The sequence below is a fragment of the Puma concolor genome, chromosome E1 (assembly GCF_028749965.1).
Source record: "Puma concolor isolate L17-30 chromosome E1, mPumCon1.1.hap2, whole genome shotgun sequence".
Taxonomy (NCBI): domain Eukaryota; kingdom Metazoa; phylum Chordata; class Mammalia; order Carnivora; family Felidae; genus Puma; species Puma concolor.
The window spans coordinates 29,938,123-29,964,792 of record NC_141680.1 but is presented as its reverse complement, the minus strand read 5'-3'; the positions used below and the strand labels follow the sequence as shown (position 1 = coordinate 29,964,792).

Sequence of the window (26,670 nt, the reverse complement as noted above, 5' to 3'; positions counted from 1 at the left end):
TAAGTAGATTCTTTGAAAAACAGAATACATTCTCTTTCTTTTTTTTTTTTTTTGTTTGTTTTTGTTTTTTTTTCCAATATATGAAGTTTATTGTCAAATTGGTTTCCATACAACACCCAGTGCTCATCCCAAAAGGTGCCCTCCTCAATACCCATCACCCACCCTGCCCTCCCTCCCACCCCTCATCAACTCTCAGTTTGTTCTCAGTTTTTAAGAGTCTCTTATGCTTTGGCTCTCTTCCACTCTAACCTCTTTTTTTTTTTCCTTCCCCTCCCCCATGGGTTTCTGTTAAGTTTCTCAGGATCCACATAAGAGTGAAACCATGTGGTATCTGTCTTTCTCTGTAATACATTATCTTTCAAATTTTGCTATTATTAATACTAGTCATAATGACTTAGTTTTGTATTGATCACCAGTTAAACAGTAAAAACAAGCAAGACAACTCCAGTTGAAACACTCACTTTATTGTTGACTGATTGAAATTTATTGTGCTTAAGGTGCTGAAATACTGAGGAGCTAGTCAGAAACCTTGTTAGTATGCGTCAGACCCTACTGGCCAATTCACACAAAGATTTTATTTTATCTTCTGACATTTTTCCCAAGTCAGCGATGATAGCTTTAGTTGATAGATAGCAGGCATGTGAGTATAACAGGAGATCCAGCTCCTTGGTCTGTTGTATTCACATATAAAAAAGTTTGGAAAGCTGATAAAGGCATTTCATTAATTAAGCCATGCCAAGGTTTCTGCTTGACATATGTTCCTCAAAGGATATTATCTCTTTCAACAGATACAAAGCTAAAAAGGCATATTAAGGGAAGGAATGTCACCTACACAGTTTGTCAGCTTCTCAACATGACAGAGAAAAGGCAAAGTTCCTTCATTTGGAAATTGGGTCTCCTCTTCACATACTCTGCCAAAATACATAGTCTGGCCAAAAGATGGAGGAGTCTTGATATTCTGTTCATCTTTTTTAAACCTTGCTAATAAAGATTAATAAATGCCCATCACGTGGACATCAACTAATCTAATCAGATGGACCAAACAGGTCACTTTTCAGAACCTACTTTCATATCTAAACTGAGTCACTGCAGACCAATACAGAACTCATCCTTTTCCAAAAAACTACTATCTCTGTTAACACGTCTATGGTTTGACATCATTGGGAAGGCACAATGCAATTTAAGAGATGAATTGTTACACCCACAATGACTAGCATAGTATTTATGTCATATCACTAAGTGCCTTTTCTTTTTAATTAGTTTCATATTCCTACACTTTCCTTTTGTTTCTGCAATTCTTATTAGGACAACCAAAGCAGAATCCAATAAGAAAGTTCTAGTCAGTGTAAAAGACTTTAAAATCATAAAGTTTCTTGCTATCACTAGATGAGCAAGTGAGGGATGAACCACAGAAAGTGGACACCCAAGATACCTCTCCTAAAAACCGGTCCCACAATCCTACTACTTGAATTTAGAATCCTGCAGAGGGGATAAAATAAAAATGTTATGGTATATCCCACTATCCAAAATTCTCTCAGGAGCTTAAAGCAGACATAAACTATTACAAATGTCAGAGGTATAGCTTCTGTTAAATGACTGATCAGGTTTTCCCAAAATTTTGCACACAGTATATATAGATGAGAATTTACATGTACCAAATGTAAAAATCTAAAGTAAGAAAACAGTGTTAAATCTCTTAATGTTTTTGTTCACACATTTCCCCTTCAAAATAAGTATCTTACACATGCATCCTTTATCCTTCTATTGTGCAATCTTAATAAAAATATAAAGCTTTAAAACTTTTAACTCTACCAGCATTTATAAATATATTAAACAAATTAAAAAAACTTTAGAAGACATTTAAATAAGTGATATATAACAAAACCTTCTTACCATTTATGATAATGTATCATTAAAATTAAAGAAAGATATGAAAATAGAAGAATGCTCCCATTAATATAAAACAATCAGGAGCTGTTAAGTGTGATGGATGGTCCAAGTCCAGGTGCCTCGCTTTCGAAACAGAATGTTGGGTTAGGAAGTAAGAGCATTTCCTGGTTAATCAGTTAGAAAATTAGCTCTTTCTCAGAGTTTCTTTCCTGGAATTCCTGACCCATTTAGACCTGCGATCTTGGTGACCACACATGCCTTTGTTTCGCACAGTCTTCTCTAGAAGGATCACAGTGTGACTTGAAACAGATAGACTGAACTCCCCCTCTGGAATTGTGCTGACTAAAGTTTGAGAGTGGCAAGACAGCAAATCAACACACACACACACAGCTTATTCTCCAGTACCATAGATGCAGCAGTTTTTAGATGCTTCTTGACTGTAACAGAAGGCCAGGACTTTCCATTTGAAAGGGATCTGGGCGCAAAAAAAAAAAAAAAAAAAAGTCTGCTAGATGTTTCATAGTTTGTCAAGGTAAATAATCTGAACTGAAAAGCTGTAGTAAATACCAAAATCCCAATTCTCAATTAACAAAATTCTCAATTAACAAAACAAAAATACTTTTTTTTTTTCCTTAACAGAACTGAAAAACTCCGAACAGTGTGTCATGTGCAAGGCTAGTCTGCCCTCAGCTACAGCTAGTGCACAATGTCACGTACGTCCTCCATTCCTCACTCTTTTAATTCTTCCTCCTTTGGAAAGTGCTCCTGTTTGCAGGCCACGTCCACCAGCAGATGAAGATCTAGAAAGAAAGAAGATTTGTTTACTCACTCTTGGCCTCTCAGATTGGAGAGTCTGATAGACCAGTCTTCAGACAAGAAGAACAAGTTGCTCGTGGTTAAGTGTAGAATTGGTTTGGGGCGCCTGGGTGGCTCAGTCGGTTGAGCACCGACTTCGGCTCAGGTCACGATCTCGCGGTCCGTGAGTTCGAGCCCCGCATCGAGCCCGCATCGGGCCCCTGTGCTGACAGCTCAGAGCCCGGAGCCTGTTTCAGATTCTGTGTCTCCCTCTCTCTGACCCTCCCCCGTTCATGCTCCGTCTCTCTCTGTCTCAAAAATAAATAAACGTTAAAAAAAAAAATTTAAAAAAAAAGTGTAGAATTGGTTCTAAAATTCTATGATCTCAGTTTTGGGACATTCCTGTATCTCTAAGGAACACAGATGCAGCCCAGTTGTTAACCCAGTGAGACCAAAAAGTGTACAGTTGGTATCTTTTCAATGATACAGCTAAGCCTCTTTTCACTTCAACTGCTTTTTATTATAAGTGAAAAATTAAGGAAAAGTGTCAAAGGGATCAAAGTGAAATATACACACACAAATGAAAATTCATTTCTTTGATCCTATAAAGATGAGTGGGTGGGTGGGTTGTGGGAATATGAGAAAATAATGCCTTCAGAAACACAATGTTAAAATAAATAATCACTACTTTTCCAAAGTTGATTGACTCCATACAATTTCCCCTTACAACACAGCTGATCTCTTGCAGAAGAAACACCTACCTGAACTGTCTGTAAAAAAGAAAGCATACCCTTCATGGAGGTCAAGAGACAAAAAGGGTCCACTAAGAATGGAAAGAACTAAAAAACTGAACTCTCAGCTCAAGTACTAGGTTTTGTAATACAAAGAGGCCATGTATGGGAGTAGAGCTAAATGGCCTGAGTAACACAGGCAGAAGTCAGAGGATCTTACTGTGGCTTCTAGACTCAAGCTAATTAGTTTACAACTTCCAGAGCAACATACAGACTTCTAGTTTATAATTTCTAGGGGAACCAACCTTTCTAGGTTTGTTTTGAAGCTTACGATTTTGCCATAGTAGCATTTGGGAATGAAATTAAACTAAACTATATAGCATAAGTCCTTTATTTCATTCTAGACACAGACTTTTGTCACTGTATTTCTAGAACACAGCCTCTGTGGGACTGATCCACAGACTGGGCAAGAGAGCTGATTCAACAAAATAATTCTACCACCATATTTGAGAAAATCCAGAAAGCATATGGAACAATAGCTAATTTTTGCCATATTTTGTAAAAGGTAGACCAGTCACTAGGGGCAGTTCATCTCATCTGGTGAATTACACTACAACCTAACCATAAAGAACAAGCAATTTATCCAGATGAGCATCTTATAGTGGGAGAAAGGCCATGATTTTATCACTTAAAATTGGCTTCTTGTATATCCACGATCATAGCAGCATTATTCATAGTAGGCAAAAGGCAGAAGCAATCCAAGTGTCCAAGGACCGATGAATGGACACATCAAATGTGGTATATACATACATTGAAATATTATTTAGCTTTTAAAATTAGGAAATTCTGATACATGCTACAACATGGATAAACCTTGAAAATATTGTGCTAACTGAAATCAGTCAGTCACAAAAGGACAAATACTGCATAATTCCACTTACGTAAGGTACCGAGAGCAGTCACATGTATAGAGACAGAAAGCGGCATGGTGGTTGCCAGGGGCTGTTATGGGAGTTACTGTGCAACGGACAATTTCAGTTTGGGTAGACGAAGAAGTTCTGGAGGTGGTTGGTGGTGATGGTTGTGCAACAAATGTGAATGGACTTAGTACCACTGAACTGTACACTTAAAAATGGTTAAAATGATAAATTTTATGATATGTATATTTTACCACAAAAGTCTTTCTTTAAAGTCTATATAATAACAAAAATAGTGATAGGTTATATTTATATAACATCTTTTTTTCCAAATAGTTTAAAGTGCATTATTATAAGGTCATCTAATTAATTCTGAGGCGTAAATTGATACTGGGAGCAAGAACCTCTATGCTAAGTCTACATGGTTATTAAGTAAAGCCAGTGGTTTCTAAACCTTGTTGCACATTGGAATCACCTGGAGGATCTTTTAAAAAATACTAATGCAGGGGCACCTCGGTGGCTCGGTTGGTTAAGCATCTGACTTCGGCTCAGGTCATGATCTCACGGGTTGTGAGTTCGAGCCCCGTGTCAGGCTCTGTGCTGACAGCTCAGAGCCTGGCGCCTGCTTCAGATTCTGTGTCTTCCTCTTTCTCTGCCCCTACCATGCTCGTGCCCTCTCTCTCTCTCTCTCTCTCTCTCTCTCTCTCCCAAAAATGAATAAACACTAAAAGATTTAAAATAAAAAAAATACTGATGCATAGGACTCCTACCCCCATACATTCTGATTTAATTGGTGTGGAGTGCTACTTAGGCATCAGGATCTCTAAAAGTTGACCAGAAGATGTAGGAGTAACACCTAATGATTATTCTCTAAACATCTCAGCTCCATATTGGGGGGGGGGGGAAGTGGGAAGGACAGGCCAAATGGTAATAGAACATATTAAAATAAGACTTGGGAATATGAATAGACCCAGTTATAACCCAGCTTTGAAAGCAGAGTAGGAATTCTTGATAATGACAAAGGTAAAGGCTATTAAAGCAACTACAGATTTCACATGGGGAGGTAAACTGAAAAACAGCAGCAACAAACTCCCTCTTTTTTTAAGTTTATTTTGAGAAAGAGAGAGACAGCACAAGGGAGGGGCAGAGAGAGAGAATCCCAAGCAGGTTCTGCACTGTGCAGAGGCCAACACGAAGCTCCATCTCATAATTTGTGAGATCATGACCTGAGCTGAAACCAAGAGTCAGAGGCTTAACCTATGAAGCCACCAAGGTGCCTCAAACCCCCTTTTTTTTTTTTAAATCAGTGAACAAATGTCATTCATTTCATTGCTTATTAAGACTTTACCATATTGATAGGTTCAAATAATGGACAAGAACACATCATAGATAGGCATGTTTAAAATAGAAATAGCCTGTGTGGCTCTTTAATAGCCTCAGAATTAGTTATGTAAAGTAGTGTGAACAACAAACCCTCTTAACCTTAATGATTGGGCTTTAAAATAGCACTTGGCACACAGTTTCTAATAATGAGCATCTAAACATAGTAATTTTATTAAAGTGAACTTCCTTCATTAGCAAAGCTGCCAATCAAGGAGTTAAGAGTATAGAGACCAATAGAAATATGAAAAGACAGACTAGCCTGGTGCTACTAGAGGTTTATATGACTTCATTTAGAAGAGAAGCTTGCATACTCACCAGAGAAGGTAAGTATTTGGGGATCACAGTAGCTCAGTTGGTTTGAGAGTTGAAAGGCCTTGAGGGCCAAGAGCATTGCATCTACTTGTTTGGGAATGTTAATTCCGTCCAAGAGCACCCTCTAGGGCTTGGGGGTTATTATCTAAATGAAATCTCATCCATAATCCAATAGCTACAAAATGAGAAGCCCTTCCTTTAGGAATGAATAGAACTTTGCTTGTAAACCTTCAATTTCCCTTAACCAGAAAGTTAACATCCCATGAGAACATGAATGAGTGTAGCTTCTACTATAAAATTAATATTTGGGTATATTCAGTTTAGAGTGATATCATCAAAGAAATTGGAGGCGCATGACTGAATCTAATTTCCTTTACCTTTTGGTATTTTTGATCCAAAACGTATTTCCTTAAGTTAACTTGTGCTCAAAAAGCCTATGCAGAGAGGGGCTGAGGGAAGATGGCGGCGTAGGAGGACGCTGGGCTCACCGCGCGTCCTGCTGATCACTTAGATTCCACCTACACCTGCCTAAATAACCCAGAAAACTGCCAGAGGATTAGCAGAACGGAGTCTCCGGAGCCAAGCACAGACAAGAGGCCCACGGAAGAGGGTAGGAAGGGCAGCGAGGCGGTGCGCGCTCCATGGACTGGTGGGAGGGAGCCGGGGCGGCTCACAGGCCAAGCAGAGCCCCCGAGTCTGTCTGGCAAAAGCGGAGGGGCCTGACGGACTGTGTTCCGACAGCAAGCGTGACTTAGCGTCTGGGAGGTCATAAGTGAACAGCTCTGCTCGGAAAGCGGGAAGGCTGGAGGACAAAGGGAGGGAGAGCTGCTGAGCCCCCGGACGACAGAGCTCAGTTTGGTGGGGAACAAAGGCGCTAGCCAGTGCCATCTCCCCCGCCCATCCCCCAGCCAAAATCCCAAAGGGAACCAGTTCCTGCCAGGGAACTTGCTCACTCCGCGCAAACACCCAACTCTGTGCTTCTGTGGAGCCAAACCTCCGGCAGCGGATCTGACTCCCTCCCGCTGCCACAGGGCCCCTCCTGAAGTGGATCACCTAAGGAGAAGCGAGCTAAGCCTGCCCCTCCTGCCCCCATGCACCTTGCCTACCCACCCCAGCTAAGACGCCAGATCCCCAGCATCACAAGCCTGGCAGTGTGCAAGTGGCCCAGACAGGCCACCCCACCCCACAGTGAATCCCGTCCCTAGGAGAGGGGAAGAGAAGGCACACACCAGTCTGACTGTGGCCCCAGCGGTGGGCTGGAGGCAGACATCAGGTCGGACTGCGGCCCCGCCCACCAACTCCAGTTATACACCACAGCACAGGGGAAGTGCCCTGCAGGTCCTCACCACGCCAGGGACTATCCAAAATGACCAAACGGAAGAATTCCCCTCAGAAGAATCTCCAGGAAATAACAACAGCTAATGAACTGATCAAAAAGGATTTAAATAATATAACAGAAAGTGAATTTAGAATAATAGTCATAAAATTAATCGCTGGGCTTGAAAACAGTATAGAGGACAGCAGAGAATCTCTTGCTACAGAGATCAAGGGACTAAGGAATAGTCACGAGGAGCTGAAAAGCGCTTTAAACGAAATGCAAAGCAAAATGGAAACGACGACAGCTCGGATTGAAGAGGCAGAGGAAAGAATAGGTGAACTAGAGATAAAGTTATGGAAAAAGAGGAAGCTGAGAGAGAGATAAAAAAAATCCAGGAGTATGAGGGGAAAATTAGAGAACTAAGTGATACACTAAAAAGAAATAATATACGCATAATTGGTATCCCAGAGGAGGAAGAGAGAGGGAAAGATGCTGAAGAGGTACTTGAAGAAATTACAGCTGAGAACTTCCCTGAACTGGGGAAGGAAAAAGGCATTGAAATCCAAGAGGCACAGAGAACTCCCTTCAGACGTAACTTGAATCGATCTTCTGCACGACATATCATAGTGAAACTGGCAAAATACAAGGATAAAGAGAAAATTCTGAAAGCAGCAAGGGATAAACGTGCCCTCACATATAAAGGGAGACCTATAAGACTCGTGACTGATCTCTCTTTTGAAACTTGGCAGGCCAGAAAGAATTGGCACGATATCTTCAGTGTGCTAAACAGAAAAAATATGCAGCCGAGAATCCTTTATCCAGCAAGTCTGTCATTTAGAATAGAAGGAGAGATAAAGGTCTTCCCAAACAAACAAAAACTGAAGGAATTTGTCACCACTAAACCAGCCCTACAAGAGATCCTAAGGGGGACCCTGTGAGACAAAGTACCAGAGACATCACTACAAGCATAAAACATACAGACATCACAATGACTCTAAACCCGTATCTTTCTATAATAACACTGAATGTAAATGGATTAAATGCGCCAACCAAAAGACATAGGGTATCAGAATGGATAAAAAAAACAAGACCCATCTATTTGCTGTCTACAAGAGACTCATTTTAGACCTGAGGACACCTTTAGATTGAGAGTGAGGGGATGGAGAACTATTTATCATGCTACTGGAAGCCAAAAGAAAGCTGGAGTAGCCATACTTATATCAGACAAACTAGACTTTAAATTAAAGGCTGTAACAAGAGATGAAGAAGGGCATTATATAATAATTACAGGGTCCATCCATCAGGAAGAGCTAACAATTATAAATGTCTATGCGCCGAATACCGGAGCCCCCAAATATATAAAACAATTACTCATAAACATAAGCAACCTTATTGATAAGAATGTGGTAATTGCAGAGGACTTTAACACCCCACTTACAGAAATGAATAGATCATCTAGACACACGGTCAATAAAGAAACAAGGGCCCTGAATGATACATTGGATCAGATGGACTTGACAGATATATTTAGAACTCTGCATCCCAAAGCAACAGAATATACTTTCTTCTTGAGTGCACATGGAACATTCTCCAAGATAGATCATATACTGGGTCACAAAACAGCCCTTCATAAGTTTACAAGAATTGAAATTATACCATGCATACTTTCAGACCACAATGCTATGAAGCTTGAAATCAACCACAGGAAAAAGTCTGGAAAACCTCCAAAAGCGTGGAAGTTAAAGAACACCCTACTAACGAATGAGTGGGTCAACCAGGCAATTAGAGAAGAAATTAAAAAATATATGGAAACAAACGAAAATGAAAATACAACAATCCAAACGCTTTGGGACGCAGCGAAGGCAGTCCTGAGAGGAAAATACATTGCAATCCAGGCCTATCTCAAGAAACAAGAAAAATCCCAAATACAAAATCTAACAGCACACCTAAAGGAAATAGAAGCAGAACAGCAAAGGCAGCCTAAACCCAGCAGAAGAAGAGAAATAATAAAGATCAGAGCAGAAATAAACAATGTAGAATCTAAAAAAACTGTAGAGCAGATCAACGAAACCAAGAGTTGGTTTTTTGAAAAAATAAACAAAATTGACAAACCTCTAGCCAGGCTTCTCAAAAAGAAAAGGGAGATGACCCAAATAGATAAAATCATGAATGAAAATGGAATTATTACAACCAATCCCTCAGAGATACAAACAATTATCAGGGAATACTATGAAAAATTATATGCCAACAAATTGGACAACCTGGAAGAAATGGACAAATTCCTAAACACCCACACTCTTCCAAAACTCAATCAGGAGGAAATAGAAAGCTTGAACAGACCCATAACCAGCGAAGAAATTGAATCGGTTATCAAAAATCTCCCAACAAATAAGAGTCCAGGACCAGATGGCTTCCCAGGGGAGTTCTACCAGACATTTAAAGCAGATAATACCTATCCTTCTCAAGCTATTCCAAGAAATAGAAAAGGAAGGAAAACTTCCAGACTCATTCTATGAAGCCAGTATTACTTTGATTCCTAAACCAGACGGAGACCCAGTAAAAAAAAGAGAACTACAGGCCAATATCCCTGATGAATATGGATGCAAAAATTCTCAATAAGATACTAGCAAATCGAATTCAATGGCATATAAAAAGAATTATTCACCATGATCAAGTGGGATTCATTCCTGGGATGCAGGGCTGGTTCAACATTCACAAATCAATCAACGTGATACATCACATTAACAAAAAAAAAAAAAAAAAAGAGAAGAACCATATGATCCTGTCAATCGATGCAGAAAAGGCCTTTGACAAAATCCAGCACCCTTTCTTAATAAAAACCCTTGAGAAAGTCGGGATAGAAGGAACATACTTAAAGATCATAAAAGCCATTTATGAAAAGCCCACAGCTAACATCATCCTCAACGGGGAAAAACTGAGAGCTTTTTCCCTGAGATCAGGAACACGACAGGGATGCCCACTCTCACCGCTGTTGTTTAACATAGTGCTGGAAGTTCTAGCATCAGCAATCAGACAACAAAAGGAAATCAAAGGCATCAAAATTAGCAAAGATGAAGTCAAGGTTTCGCTTTTTGCAGATGACATGATATTATACATGGAAAATCCGATAGACTCCACCAAGAGTCTGCTAGAACTGATACATGAATTCAGCAAAGTTGCAGGATACAAAATCAATGTACAGAAATCAGTTGCATTCTTATACACTAACAATGAAGCAACAGAAAGACAAATAAAGAAACTGATCCCATTCACAATTGCACCAAGAAGCATAAAATACCTAGGAATAAATCTAACCAAAGATGTAAAAGATCTGTATGCTGAAAACTATAGAAAGCTTATGAAGGTAATTGAAGAAGATTTAAAGAAATGGAAAGACATTCCCTGCTCATGGATTGGAAGAATAAATATTGTCAAAATGTCAATACTACCCAAAGCTATCTACACATTCAATGCAATCCCAATCAAAATTGCACCAGCATTCTTCTCGAAACTAGAACAAGCAATCCTAAAATTCATATGGAACCACAAAAGGCCCCGAACAGCCAAAGTAATTAAGAAGAAGAAATCCAAAGCAGGAGGCATCACAATCCCAGACTTTAGCCTCTACTACAAAGCTGTCATCATCAAGACAGCATGGTATTGGCACAAAAACAGACACATAGACCAATGGAATAGAATAGAAACACCAGAACTAGACCCACAAACGTATGGCCAACTCATCTTTGACAAAGCAGGAAAGAACATCCAAATGGAAAAAAGACAGTCTCTTTAACAAATGGTGCTGGGAGAACTGGACAGCAACATGCAGAAGGTTGAAACTAGACCACTTTCTCACACCATTCACAAAAATAAACTCAAAATGGATAAAGGACCTGAATGTGAGACAGGAAACCATCAAAACCTTAGAGGAGAAAGCAGGAAAAGACCTCTCTGACCTCAGCCGTAGCAATCTCTTACTCGACACATCCCCAAAGGCAAGGGAATTAAAAGCAAAAGTGAATTACTGGGACCTTATGAAGATAAAAAGCTTCTGCACAGCAAAGGAAACAACCAACAAAACTAAAAGGCAACCAACGGAATGGGAAAAGATATTTGCAAATGACATATCAGACAAAGGGCTAGTATCCAAAATCTATAAAGAGCTCACCAAACTCCACACCCGAAAAACAAATAACCCAGTGAAGAAATGGGCAGAAAACATGAATAGACACTTCTCTAAAGAAGACATCCGGATGGCCAACAGGCACATGAAAAAATGTTCAACGTCGCTCCTTATCAGGGAAATACAAATCAAAACCACACTCAGATATCACCTCACGCCAGTCAGAGTGGCCAAAATGAACAAATCAGGAGACTCTAGATGCTGGAGAGGATGTGGAGAAACGGGAACCCTCTTGCACTGTTGGTGGGAATGCAAATTGGTGCAGCCGCTCTGGAAAGCAGTGTGGAGGTTCCTCAGAAAATTAAAAATAGACCTACCCTGTGACCCAGCAATAGCACTGCTAGGAATTTATCCAAGGGACACAGGAGTACTGATGCATAGGGGCACTTGTACCCCAATGTTCATAGCAGCACTCTCAACAATAGCCAAATTATGGAAAGAGCCTAAATGTCCATCAACTGATGAATGGATAAAGAAATTGTGGTTTATATACACAATGGAATACTACGTGGCAATGAGAAAAAATGAAATATGGCCTTTTGTAGCAACGTGGATGGAACTGGAGAGTGTGATGCTAAGTGAAATAAGCCATACAGAGAAAGACAGATACCATATGTTTTCACTCTTATGTGGATCCTGAGAAACTTAACAGAAACCCATGGGGGAGGGGAAGGAAAAAAAAAAAAAAAGAGGTTAGAGTGGGAGAAAGCCAAAGCATAAGAGACTGTTAAAAACTGAGAACAAACTGAGGGTTGATGGGGGGTGGGAGGGAGGGGAGGGTGGGTGATGGGTATTGATGAGGGCACCTTTTGGGATGAGCACTGGGTGTTGTATGGAAACCAATTTACAATAAATTTCATATATTAAAAAAAAAAAAGCCTATGCACAGCATGGCAAAGATTGTGACTGACCATCTCCTTCTAACAAAATACACATCTATTGAAATCAATACGATCTGGATTATTTAATCAACTTGTAGTCTATTTGAAAAAAACAAAACAAAACCTCAAAGAAAGTTTGAAGTGTGACATGTTCCTACTGAAACATGGCAGACATCTTCAAAATAACTCAGTTACAGAAGGGCACTGATAAATTCTGGAATATAGGATGCCCCTGTTCAATGAGATATCAAGCAACAAAATGACATCCAACAGTTAATGTTAGAATCATAGTATTTCAGAATTTGGAAGCAAAGGAGTCCTTAGAGGTGATTTCGTGAAATTTCCTTATTTTTATCATAAATAATGTACTGTGAGAGTTGAAACCATACTGAGGGGAGATAGTCCTAATGATAGCGACAGTTGAAATTTAAGTGATACTTTAGGAATTTTACCTTTGGTTTCTATCATTACTTCTTTAACCTTTTAGTATCAAAATAAAAAAACATGTGGTCATCTGTAAGAACTAAACTGAATACTAGTCAATTTGAGCCCTCCTCACAAGTACCTCCTTACTCTCTTACGGGCTTCTCTGGTCATCAAGGATCAGGGCTGTGAAAAGATCAGAAGCTAAGAACAAGAACTTTCTAACACAGGGTGCAACAGACTGAATGTTTAACTCCCTGAAATTCATATGTTGAAACCTAACCCCACTGTGATGGGTGTTAGAAGCTGGACCTCTGGGAGGTGATTAGGTCATGACAGCGGAGCTTTATGAATGATATTAGTGCCCCTATAAAAGAGATCCCAGAGAGCTCCCTCATCCCTCCTGCCATGTGAGGCAGCTCAACTAAACTTCATTTATTATAGACACTGAAATGTGAATTTCATATCATCTTTATGTGACATGAAATATTCTTCTTTTGATTTTCCTCCAGCCATTTAAAATACGAAAACTATGGGACGCCTGGGTGGCTCGGTCAGTTAAGCATCCAACTTCAGCTCAGGTCATGATTTCACAGCTCGTGAGTTCAAGCCCTGCGTCAGGCTCTGTACTGATAGCTCAGAGCCTGGAGCCTGCTTTGGATTCTGTGTCTACCTCTCTCTGCCCCTTCCCCACCCGTGCTCTGTCTCTCTCTCTCTCAAAAATAAATAAAACATTAAAGAAAAAAAAGTTTTTTAAAAAGCATCCAACTTCAGCTCAGGTCACAGTTTGTGGGTTTGAGCCCTACGTCGGGATCTGTGCTGACAGCTCAGAGCCTGGAGCCTGCTTTGGGTTCTGTGTCTCCCTCGCTCTCTGCCCCTCCCCTGCTCATGCTCTGTCTCTCTGTCTCAAAACAATAAATAAGTACTAAAAAAAAATTTGAAATATGAAAACATGCTTATGTTGCAGGCCATTTAAAAACAGGTAGTATGGGGCGCCTGGGTGGCGCAGTCGGTTAAGCGTCCGACTTCAGCCAGGTCACGATCTCGCGATCTCGCGCTCCATGAGTTCGAGCCCTGCGTGGGACTCTGGGCTGATGGCTCGGAGCCTGGATCCTGTTTCCGATTCTGTGTCTCCCTCTCTCTCTGCCTTCCCCCGTTCATGCTCTGTCTCTCTCTGTCCCAAAAATAAATAAAAACGGAGAAAAAAAATAAAAAAAATAAAAAATAAAATAAAAACAGGCAGTATGTTAGATTTGGTTCACAGGCCATAGTTTACCAACTTGTAACACTCACTAGGGCTATAATCAAGAGATTTTTAACCAAAACAGAAGATTTCATCAAACAGAATATTGTTATAATAGTTGTAAAAAAAATTATCTTTTCTCCAAAGAAGATATACAGATGGCCAACAAGCGTATGAAAAGATGCTCAACATCACTAATCATTAGGGAAATGCGATCAAAACCACAATGAGATAACACTTCACACCTATGAGGATGGCCATAACAATAATAAAAGGGGGAAAATAACAAGTGCTAGCGAGGATATGAAAAAAATGGGAACCCTTCTACACTGCTGTAGGAAACGTAAATGCTAGAGCTTTTATGGAAAATAGTTTGGCCGATAGTTAAACACAGAATTACCATATGACCCAGCAATTCTACTCCTAGGTATATACCCAAAAGACTTGTAAACAGATACTCCACTACACGCACACATGTTCACAGCAGCACTATTCACAATAACCAAAAGGTAAGAACAGCCCAAATGTCCGTCAGCAGATGAATGGATAAATGAATTGTGGTATATATATATACAATGTAATATTATTTTGCCATACAAAGAAAGTTCTGATACAAATGTTATGACACGGGTGAGCCTTGAAACCATTATGCTAAGTAAAATAAGCCAGACACAAAAGGTCACATATTACATGATTTCATGTATATGAAATATCCAGAAGGGGTAAATCCATAGAGACAGAACACAGATTGGAGGCTACCAAGAGCTTGGGGGAGTAGGAATTGGAAGTAACCGCTTAATGAGTACGGGGTTTTCTTTAGGAGTGATGAAAATGTTTTGTAACTAGATAGAGGTAGAGGTTGCACAACATTGTGAATATACTAAATGCCACTGAATTTTGCACTTTAAAATGGTTAATTTTATGTTTTGTGAATTTTATCTAAAAATGTATATTTTCTGGGGCGCCTGGGTGGCTCAGTCGGTTAAGCTTCCGACTTCAGCTCAGGTCACGATCTCGTGGTCCGTGAGTTCGAGCCCTGCGTTGGGCTCTGGGCTGATGGCTCAGAGCCTGGAGCCTGCTTCTGATTCTGTGTCTCCCTCTCTCTCTGCCCCTCCCCCATTCATGCTCTGTCTCTCTCTGTCTCAAAAATAAATAAACGTTAAAAAAATTTTTTAATGTATATTTTCCTATTAATTTGAAATGACCAGACAAAAAGAAGGGGAAAACAAAATAAATGGCTACAAAAAGTAAAATTCATAACCAAACATATCTTGGTTTTAAATGTCAGAACACAGGGGGCGCCTGGTTGAGTGTCCGACTTCCGCTCAGGTCATGGTTTCCGAGTTTGAGCTCCGCGCTGTTGGGTTCTGTGCTGACAGCTCAGAGCCTGGAGCATATTTCGGATTCTGTGTCTCCCTCTCTCTCTCTCTGCCCCTCTCCCACTTGTGCTCTGTCTCCTCTCTCAAAAATAAATAAACATTAAAAAAAATATAAAATAAATGTCAGAGCATAATAACGAGATATGGAATGACATCTTAGTAAGACATCCACAATTCTTGGTTCCAGAAGAATAGAACTATAGAGGACACAACTTGTCTCTATTGTACCTAGTATGGTACCAAGCCCTAGGCAATTGTTCAATAAGTACTTTTTAAAAGAAACCTGAGGAGTGCTTTGACTCCTCATATGTTCAAAACTTATCTTTTGGTGGCTAACTAAAAGATTGCTCAGATAGAAAGTAGAATAGTGGCTTCCAGTGGCTTGGGGGTGAGCAAGAATAGGGAGTTATTATTTAATGAGTACACAGTTTCATTTTGCAAAATGAAAAGAGTTCTGGAGACGGATAGTGGTAATGGGAGCAAAACAATGTGAATGTACTTAATGCTACTGAACTATATACTTAAATATGGCTAAGATGGTAAACTGTATGTTATATATATTTTACCACATTTTTTTAAAAGATTGCTTTTTTCCAAGGATTTTTTTTGAAGTACATCAGTAAGATTAAAGTGGGGTGGAAAAGCATGTCATTCATTCAACAAACACTGAGTGCCACAGCTAATGCTAATACTGTAGGTGCTGAGGATACATCGTTTAACAAAAGAAAGGCCTTTCCCTCATGGAACTACCTGTAAAGAGGGGAGAAAAATAATAAATAGAAGGTTTTTCTAATACCAAAAGCCTTCTTCGTATCAGCTATGCTATACAGACTCTAACAGATAGTACATAAAACTTAAACTGACTTTGGTTAAGGTCTTTAATCCCATCGAACCTTATTTATAGCCATGTTTTCATAAGCCAACCATTAGGTTAAGTTCTATCAAGGTAGAATAATTTTGTACTTCATGAACTGTATTTCTGCTTACACTCTCATTACAAAAGCTAACTTTTTAGTAAAGAGGTTCTAGCTTAAGTAATTTACTCCTTGCCCCTAATAAATGGAAATGTGACCAGTTGTCATAATAATGCTAATATGTCACAACTCTTCTATTTCACAGCAAGAATTCAAGGCCAATTAAGACTCGGCTATCAACAACACTGACCAAAGGATAAGTCTTTACTTAAGGAAAAAAAGAAAATGAAGAGATAATAAAGATAATGTCCTAATTATTTTATCAGTTACACTTATAACCTTAATAGTGAAAGAGATGAAGTGATTATTTTAACAGTAGGCACCAGAGTTCCTCTTGGGCACGTAACTATCTTTGTAGAGACTATACTTGACAAGCTGTTTTGGTTGGAGAAAGTAAGGTCTCAAAGACATTAGGAAATAGAGGAAATATCTAACGTCTCTCCCTAAGGCACAGAAAAAAAGACCAGAGAAGAGAAGATACAGTGCTGGTACAAGTAAAGATGACAACATGGCAGAGGCCATAGTGATTAGTGACAAAGAAAGGTGAGAAAATGGCAAAGTGACTGACAGCCTTTTAAAAAGAAAGGTGGATAACATTCCATCTAAAATTATATGCAGTATTTTAAATGCAAACCCTTTTTACCTCCGCAAAACTTCAGAAAGGAGTTGAACACATACAAATGCCTAATGTAAATGCATGGGGAAAGGTTGGAAACAAAGGAAGAGGGCCAAGTTCTACATCTGGAACAGCATGAAGCAGATAAGAGAGAAGAGCTGTAGGAGGTGAGAAATGGATGACTTTGGAATTAAACAGAAACAGGAAATTTAAAACTAAAAGTCATTGTAAGCCCTAGAAATTCTAAAAAATCTTGGAAAAGCATTTTAGGTGGGGGATACAGTTAGCTTGAGTCAATCATATCTAAACCTTGAAGTCAGGTTAATAACCGGGATATAAATATTTTTTCAAAATATTCTTTTTAATTTCCCATTCCTATTATTTTGATGGTTTTAAATTTACACTGAAAGAATACTTTAAAATATTTAAACAATTTTTAGTATTTTTGGATTTTTTTCAATTTTAAAAATCTATAAAAATACAAAAAGGGAGTAAAAATTTCCCATAATCCTACTATTGTGTATATTCATACACAAATTGAAAAGTAAAAAAGTACCTCTCTTCACCTCCAATTCTACTTTCCTAGAGGTAACCACTATTACATGAATCCATTTTATCATATACTGCTATACTTTTTTCTATAATTATATAGTATATACTTCCTTTTTTTCCTCCTAGAAAGGAGGCTGTCCTAGACATATTGTGTTGCAACTTGCCTCATCCACTTAACACATGTTATGAACACTTACTACCTTTCTAGGTAACAACATATCAAGCTAATTTTATTAAGTGGTTGCATAGTATTTCATTACATTAATTTTTTATAATTTATCTAGCTCCCTATTAGGCAATTATACTTTTTCCAAATTTGTGCTATCATACATGACACAACAGTGAACTCTGCCAGGACTGGAATTCCTGAGTCAAAGCACATGAGCATTTTAGTTATTTACAAATAATGCCAAATGCCCTCCAAAAGGCTATACAAATTTACATTCCAGTTACAGTGTATTAAGACGTTCCTTTTTCCCTAAACTTTTATCAAACCTGGATATTATCAACAGCTTAAGTTTTGCCAATCAAAAAAAAAATCTTTTGGGTTGATTTAATTTGCATTTCTCTACTTGATTTCTCTGAGGGGTTCAACATCATTCTACAAGCATATTGGCCACTTTATTTCTTCCGACCTGCACATTAATATCATTTTCTTTACTTTTATTGGGTTGATTTTTTTCTTATTGATTTGTAGGAGTTTTTATGTATGATGAATAGAATACTTTGTATTTTGTTGTAAATATTTTCTCTTAGTCCATGTAACAGAAACTTCTACTTGTCTCCTGATATTTATTCCTCCTTTAAATCATGGTGTTGTTTAACTAGGCAAATGGTCCCCAGGTAAAGACTACATTTCCAAGCTCCCCTTCAGCTAGTTTGACCATGTGACCAAGTTCTAGTCAAACTGATGAGAGCATAAGTGATGATTATGCTCATAAAAGGAAAGGATATTTATAGCAGCCTGCTGGCCAACATACTGATACAGTGGTGAGCCATTTTTAACCCTGCAACACCTGAGGGCTACCAGAGAGAGGTAAAGCTGCCACATCAGCTCTAGACAGCTTATCCTCAGAATATATCATAAGGGAAGAACAAACTTCTAAACTGTTTAAGCTACTAGTTTTTTGTTTTGTTACAGCAGCCTAACTTATACATGGACTAATATGGAATTTGGAATCTAGAAGTGAGGTACTGCTATTATTCAAATTAAAATACACGTTATGAGCTTGGTGGTCAGACAGCAGGTAATTATGACACTAGACACTAGCTAGAACACTGGTGATCTTTGTAACCCATGTCAAAACATTTGATAAAATTGTTACTGTGATACCCTGGAAGACAGGCCACATGCAAAGTGAGCAAGTAACCATAAGGGAAAAGGCTGACAAAATTCACAGTGTTAGTTGTTTCTTGACACATTCAGCAAAGTCCTAAAATAAGAGATGAACTCAGGCTAGAGGTAGCCAAAGCACAAGCAAAGATAGAAGGGAATACTTCTCTGCCTGTAGTTGATAACCTATTGTCTAGAGATCAGCAATTTGGACTGTGCACCCAACCACTTCATTATCCCAACATGAAATAATAGTAAGAGGGCCTGAAGCTTTTCTCAAGTATTTCTGATAGACAATGGGAGAGAGCTGTGTGGCAAAGATCAGATTAAGAATATTATCTTTCCAATGGAACCCATTCTTTTAGATGACCTCAATATAGGTTCCATTAGGTTGAATGAAAGGGATGAGCAAAGTACAGACAGTAAATCAAATACCAGACTTTTCAGGCTTAAAAACTACCTAAATAAGATCTCTGCTATAACTCACATTTGGAATGAACAAAGGCAAACAAATCAGTAGTCTACCCTTTTTGTTTTAAGAATTGAAATGCCAGAGAAATAACAAACATGCCCTGCTAAGATATAGGACTGTTCAGCTTCTTAAGTAATCCTCACACCCTTTACACACTCTCTAACAAAATATAGGCAACAAAAACTGGACTGCTCCGAAACCATGTATATTCCAGGGGTGCCTAGCTGGCTCCATAAAGAATGTGACTCTTGATCTCGGGATTGTGAGTTCAAGCCCCACGTTGGGTGTAGAGATTATTTAAAAAATAATAAAATGTTAAAAAAAAAAGAAAGAAAAGAAATGTATATTCCCCAAGGACCACATGAACGTAATGATTTGTATGTATTGATAATGTGTTCCTTTTTATTGCTGAATATTATTCTGTTGTTGTATGGATGCACTGTAATTTATATGTAATTCATAACTTGTGATGAGTGTATGCTTAATTTAATTTTTAAGAAACTGCCAAATGGTTTCCAAAAATGGTTACACTATTTTTATTCCCCACTAGCAGTGTATGAAGAGTTCTAGCTGCCTCATCAACGCTTGGTACGGTCTTGTTTTCTTTAAAAATTTTAGCCATTCTAATGGGCAGGTAGTGATGTCTCCCTGTGACTCCCAATGACTTCCCTGATTATTTAACATGTTAAGCATTTCTTCATGTGTTTATTGACCACTTGTACCACTTAGTGGTATGTCTGTTCATATATTCCCCCCACTTTTGAATTGCACTGTAAGAGTTCTTTTTATATTCTAAATATGTCCTTTGTTTTCACATATGTGTTGTCGATATTTTCTCCTAGACTTTGGCTTGTCTTTCCATTTTCTGAATGATGCCTTTCCAAGAGCAAAAGTTTTAAATTTTGATGAAATCCAATTTATCAATTTTTTCTTTATTGATCACGTTTTTGTGTTCTAAGACATCTTTGTCCGCTCCAAAGTAGCAAAGCCTTTCTGTTATTTTTCACCAAGCTTTGTATGTTTGAGTTTTATATTTAGGTTTGTTCACTCCAAAGTAGCAAAGGTTTTCTCCTTTTTTTTCAAGGAGTGTTATATATTTGGGTTTTATATTTAGATCTGTAATTCATTTTGAGTTAATTTTTAATTATGGTGTGAGGTATGGATCAACGCTAATTTTTGTTGAAAAGACTTACCTTTCTCTACTGCATTGCCCTGGCACCATTGTTGAAAACCAATTGACCACAGGGGCGCCTGGGTGGCTCAGTGGGTTAAGTGTCCGACTTCGGCTCAGGTCACGATCCCATAGTTGGTGAGTTTGAGCCCCGCATCGGGCTCTGGGCTGACAGCTTGGAGCCTGGAGCCTGCTTCGATTCGGATTCTGTGTCTCCCTCTCTCTCTGTTCTTCCCCTGATCGCACTGTCTCTCTGTCTCTCTCTCAAAAAATAAATAATTAAAAAAAAAAAAACTTAAAAAAAAAAGTCTACTGGAATTTTTATTGAGATTGCACTGAATTTATAGATCAGTTTAGAGAGAGCTGTCACTTTAACAATGTTGGATCTTATTATCCATGAATATGGCATATCTTTCCACTTTATTTATGTCTTCTTTAATTTCTTTCAGCAAAATTTATAGTTTTCAATGCAGAGGTCTTGGGCATCTTTGGTTCGACCTATTCCTAGGTATGTTAGGATTTTGGTCTTACTGTAAATGTTTGGTATTTTAATTTCATTTTCCAATTGTGTGCTGCTAGTTTATTAAAATACAATTGCTTTTTATATATCAATCTTATGTCCTAAAACCTTGCTAAATTCATTTATTTGTTCTGCTGTAGATTCCCTAGATTTTTTTTATATAAGTAATCATATCATCAACAGATACTTTTACTTCTTTCTTTTCAATTTTTATGCCTTTTATTTATTTTTCTTTCCTATTGCAATGGTTAGGCCCACCAGTATAATACTGAATATATAAGTGGTGACTGTAGGCATCCTTGCCTTGTTCCCAGTCTCTAAAGTATAAAGTTTGGTTTTCACCATTATGATCTTTGCCATACATATTTTATAGGTGGTATTTATCAGTTTGAGGAATTTTCTACTATTCCTACTTTGTTGAGAGTTTTTATTATGAATAAGTACTGACTTTTGTCAAGTGCTTTCCCTGCATCTTTTTTTTTATTTTTTTTTTTTTAATTTTTTTTTTTTTCAACGTTTATTTATTTTTGGGACAGAGAGAGACAGAGCATGAACGGGGGAGGGGCAGAGAGAGAGGGAGACACAGAATCAGAAACAGGCTCCAGGCTCTGAGCCATCAGCCCAGAGCCCGACGCGGGGCTCGAACTCACGGACCGCGAGATCGTGACCTGGCTGAAGTCGGACGCTTAACCGACTGCGCCACCCAGGCGCCCCCCTGCATCTTTTAAAATCATCGTAGAGTTTTTCTCCTTTATTCTGTTAATATAGCAAATAACATTGTTTAACATTTGAAAATCAATCAAGCCTTGCATTCCTCAGATAAATTCTATTTGGTTGTAGCGTATTATCCTTTTTAAATATTGTTGGACTCAATTTACTATTTTGTTAATGATTTTTGCATCTATATTCAAGAGGATTAATTGGTCTATAATTTTTGTTCTTATTTTGAGGAAAGTTTTTAATAACCAATTCAACTTCTTTAATAGAAGTGTGTGAATTTTGGTAAGTTATATTTTTCAAAAAATGTGTCTATTCCATTTGTATTCATTGATGTAAGACTGTCCACAGTATTCTCTTATTCCTTTAATATCCATAAATTCTGAGGTGGCAATCTCTTTTTTTTTAAGTTTTATTTATTTAAGTAGCCTCTACAACTCAATGTGGGGCCTGAACTTATGACCACGAGATCAAGAGTCACATGCTCCACCAACTGAGCCAGCCAGGCACCCTGGTAATCTCTTTCTCATTCTTCTTCTTTTTTTTTTTTTTTTAATGTTTGTTTCTTTTGAGAGAGACAGAGAGGGCCCACACAAGTAGGGGAGGGGCAGACAGAGAGAGAAAGACACAGAATTAGAAGCAGGCGCTAGGCTCTGAGCTGTCAGTGCAGAGCCCTATGTGGGGTTTGATCTCACGAACTGTGAGATCATGACCTGACCCAAAATCGGATGTTTAGACACCAAAGCCACCCAGGTGCCCCTCTTTTTCACTCTTGATAGTTATGATTTGGGTTCTCTTTTTTCTTGATCAGTCTAGCTAGAGGCTTTTCAACTTTGTTGATCTTTCCAAAGAGCCGGTTTTATATTTGTTAATTTTCTCAATTGTTTTCTATTTCATTGATTTCTATTCTTATTTTATCATTTCCTTCCTCATGTTTACTTTGGGTTTACTTTCCTCTTTTTTTTTTTTTTTTCCTAGTTTCTTATATTGAAACTTCAGGTCATTGATTTTAGATCTTACTTCTTTTCTAATATTTGCTAATATTTTCTAATATTAAAATTTCTAATTTAATTTAATATTAAAGCTACACACTTCATGCTAACATTGTTTTATTTTTTTAAGTTTTTAAAAAATGTTGATTTATTTATTTTGAGAGAGAAAGAGAGAGTACGAGCAGGTGTGGGGCAGAGAGAGAATGAGAGAGAATCCCAAGCAGGCTTTGCACCATCAGCTCAGAGCCCCACATGGGGCTTGAACTCATGAACCACGAGATCATGATTTGAGCCAAAATCAAGAGTCCGATGCTCAACCGACTGAGCCACCCAGGCACCCGGCTAACATTGTTTTAGATGCATCTCACAAACTGATATATTTTCATTGTCACTCAGTTCCAAATATTTTCTAATTTTTCTTGAGATTTTGTTTTTGAGTTATGGTTTAGAAGTATGTCACTGTATTTCCGGATATTGGAGGTTTCCCTGGTTACTTTACTGTCATTGATTTCTAATTTACTTCTGTTATATTAAGAGAATACACTTTGTATTACTGTAATTCTTGTAAATTTATTGAGACTTGTTTTATGGCCCAGTATACATCTCTTGGTGAATGCACTATGTGCACTTGAAAATAATGCATATTCTGTAGTTGTTGGATGCAGTGTTCTATAAATGCCAATTAAATCAAGGTGGCTGATTATGTTGTTCAGATCTCCTATGTCTTTACTAATATTTTGTCTAGTTATTCTATCAATTACTTAGATGGTGTATTAAAATATCCTACTATATTGGGGCATTGCCTGTTTTTCCTTTTGTCAATTTTTGTTTCATACATTTTGAGGCCCTATTACTACACAAAAACACATTTATAATTGATATGCTTCACTGATTAACTGTCCACCATTATGAAGCAGACTCTCTTTATAATACTCTGTCTTAAAGGCTGTTTTATCTGATATTTAAAAATAACCATACCAGGCTTCTCATACTTCCTGTTTGCATATTATATCTTTCCCCATACACTTACTTTTAACCTATGTGTCTCCTATAGTCAGTCTATTGTAGGAGTTTGCTCTTTTATCCACTTTAGCAATTTCTGCCTTTGAATTAATGTTTTTAAAACCATTTACATATAATCATTGTATTGGTTGAATTTGGGTCAACCATTGTATTATTTGTTTTCTCATTGTCTTCTTTATTTTTCCTTCCTTCCCCCTTTCCTGCCTTCTTTTGGATTATTTCCATTGTGTTGGTGATTATCCTAGAAACTACAGTACCTACTCTTGATTCATCAAAGCCCATATTAATCAATACCTCTACCACAGTTTCCTTCTCCCTGAAGAACACCCTGTAGGGGTGTCTGGGTGACTCAGTCAGTTAAGTGTCCAACTCTTGGTTTTGACTCAGGTCACCATCTCATGGTTCATGGGTTTGAGTCCCACTTTGAGCCCTGTGTCGGGCCCCACACTGTCAGCACAGAGCCCGCTTTGGGTCCTCTCTCTCCCTCTCTCTGCCCCTCCCCTACTTGCTCTCTCTCTCTTTCTCAGAAGAAAAAAAAAAAAACTTAAAAAAAAAAAAGAACACCCAGTTGAATTTCCTTTAGTGTTGATCTGGTGTGGCACATGCGCTCAATTTTGTGTTTATCTGAAAATGTCTTCATTGTCTTGCCTTCATTCTTGAATGATCATTTTCGTGGGTAGAGACTTCTGAGGTTGCAGTTTTCTTTCAGTATATTAAAATGTGATTCTACCCTTTTCTGGCTTCCATTATTGCTGTTCAGAAAGAAGCTGTTAGTTTAATTCAGATGTTGACAAATTATGACCACTGGGTTAAACTGGGCCCTGCGCCTGTTTTTGTAAATATAGCTTCACTGGAACATCACCATAACTGTTCATCTACATATTCTCTATGGCTGGTTTTGTGCTACAAGGGCAGAACTGAGAGGTTAAACAGATCATATGGTACTAGCATAAAGAGAGACAAATAGACCAATGGGCTAGAATAGAGAAACCAGAAACAAATGCTTACTTATATGATCAGATGATCTTTCACTAAGACACCAAGATCACTCAATGAGGAAAGGACCATCTCTTCAACAAACGGTGTTGGGAAAACTGTATATCCACATGCAAAAGCATGAAGTTGGACCCTTATCTTACATCATATACAAAAAGTAACTCAAAATGGATTAAAGACCTAAATGTAAGACCTAAACTGTAAAACTCCTAGAAGAAAACACAGAGGAAAAACTTCATGACATTGGACTTAGCAATGATCTCTTGGAAATGACACCAAAAGCATAAGCAACAAAAGCAAAACAAAACAAAACAAAATCCAAAACAAAACAAAAACAAAAAACAAATTGGACTACATCAAATTTAAAAACTTTTATGTTTTGACACAGTCCTTTATGTAAGGACACAGTCAACAGAGTGATTGTGAGTAGAATATTAGCTACATTAGTTAATGTGTGACCTTGAACAAGTTATTAATCCTCTCCAAGCCTAAACTTCCCAATCTTCAAAATGATGACAATACCACTTTCATTAAGTTTGGTTATGGCATTAAAAATGGGTATGCACAAATATTAGTTCCTGTCCTTTTCTAAATCACCTTCAAAGTCTATGCCATTGTTTTAAACATCTCCAGTGGTAAGGAATCTTAATCTCTTAATCTTTTATCATGGATTGGACCATATATATTCAACTAAAAGTGACAGTACAAGCTAAGTCCAATGAATAAGAGTAGTGATCAGGATAGTTCTTTGCCTAAAAGGTGTTTTGCAGAAAGAACCCTATGAGTCTGAGCAAGATCTTGATCATATCACTATTAGTTTACTTTTTGGAGAAATTCTCAAATAATTTCTCAATATTTTTAAATTTTTTATGGCTAAAATGATTGTCTGACCTGATTAATTCTACCTGGATTGCATGCCTCTGACATGCATACAATTTGAGAATATTAAAGCTGGCCATTGAAGACTCTGATGACTTGTTTTTGAATCACATAAAGAAACATGTCTTATTAGATGTTACTATTTTCTTAAAAAATGGTTTTGTCCAATTGCCTTACAAACAATAGAACCAACTCTATGTGCCTAAAACAATCGTTAATTTTGGGTTCCTATAAATTACAGGAAAAACAATGCCACTGCAAAAGCCACTCTTGATACTATTATCATAATGTGTTCAGAATAATGTTATTAATGACTATCTAATTCTTTACTGCTACAATTTTAAGTATATTCCCTCTTATCCTACAGTCTGCTAATAAGAAAACAAGTACATCAATAATTACAAAGTCTTTGGCATCTGAAGCAGTGATTAAATCACCCTTCATCTTTGCCTTCTCCAAGTTAAATAACCCAAATTCCTGTGTTTTTACTTAATATGTTCTAGCTCTTCAAAAGCTCAAATTTTTACATGCAATATTAGGAAAATAACTTTTACATACTTTATAAGGACAATTAAGAAAACATATAGAGTTAAAATTACAGTTATGTAAAAAAGCAATGTGATAAGTATCATACAATTATGAATAAAGAAAATGAAGGCTCAGAAAAAAAAACTGTCATTCATACATTTATTTTACACCATGGTTCTAATTCTAGTATTCTGAGCACAGTAATCCTTACCAGGGGACTTTCCTTGCTGCGAGTTGCTTCTTCGCTCTCTGTATCTGGCTGGAGTGGATAAACCTGTGTCTTTACTAGGCTTGCTAGCAGGGCCCATTTCTGAAATGAAGAATCCCATCTGTTCTGAAGGCAAGATATTCTCAGGTGGATTGGCCTGGCATTTTATACTGGCATCCACCTAAAATATTAAACCCACTAATTATTATGAATTTCCCTCAAATATCTACTAAA

At 37.9% G+C, this 26,670-nt stretch overlaps 1 protein-coding gene across 1 annotated transcript in view; it reads right to left on the bottom strand.

Moving 5' to 3' along the window:
• Positions 1–443: 443 nt before the first annotated feature.
• HSF5 (heat shock transcription factor 5) overlaps positions 444–26,670 on the bottom strand; it is a 49,542-nt gene continuing 23,315 nt past the window's right edge. Inside the window, exons 5-6 of the mRNA XM_086686854.1 lie at positions 26,440–26,617; positions 444–2,690 (exon numbers count right to left, since the gene is read on the bottom strand). Of these exons, the coding sequence (XP_086542980.1) occupies positions 2,620–2,690; positions 26,440–26,617 (249 nt within the window). The 3' untranslated portion in view covers positions 444–2,619. The remainder of the gene's footprint in view (positions 2,691–26,439; positions 26,618–26,670) is intronic.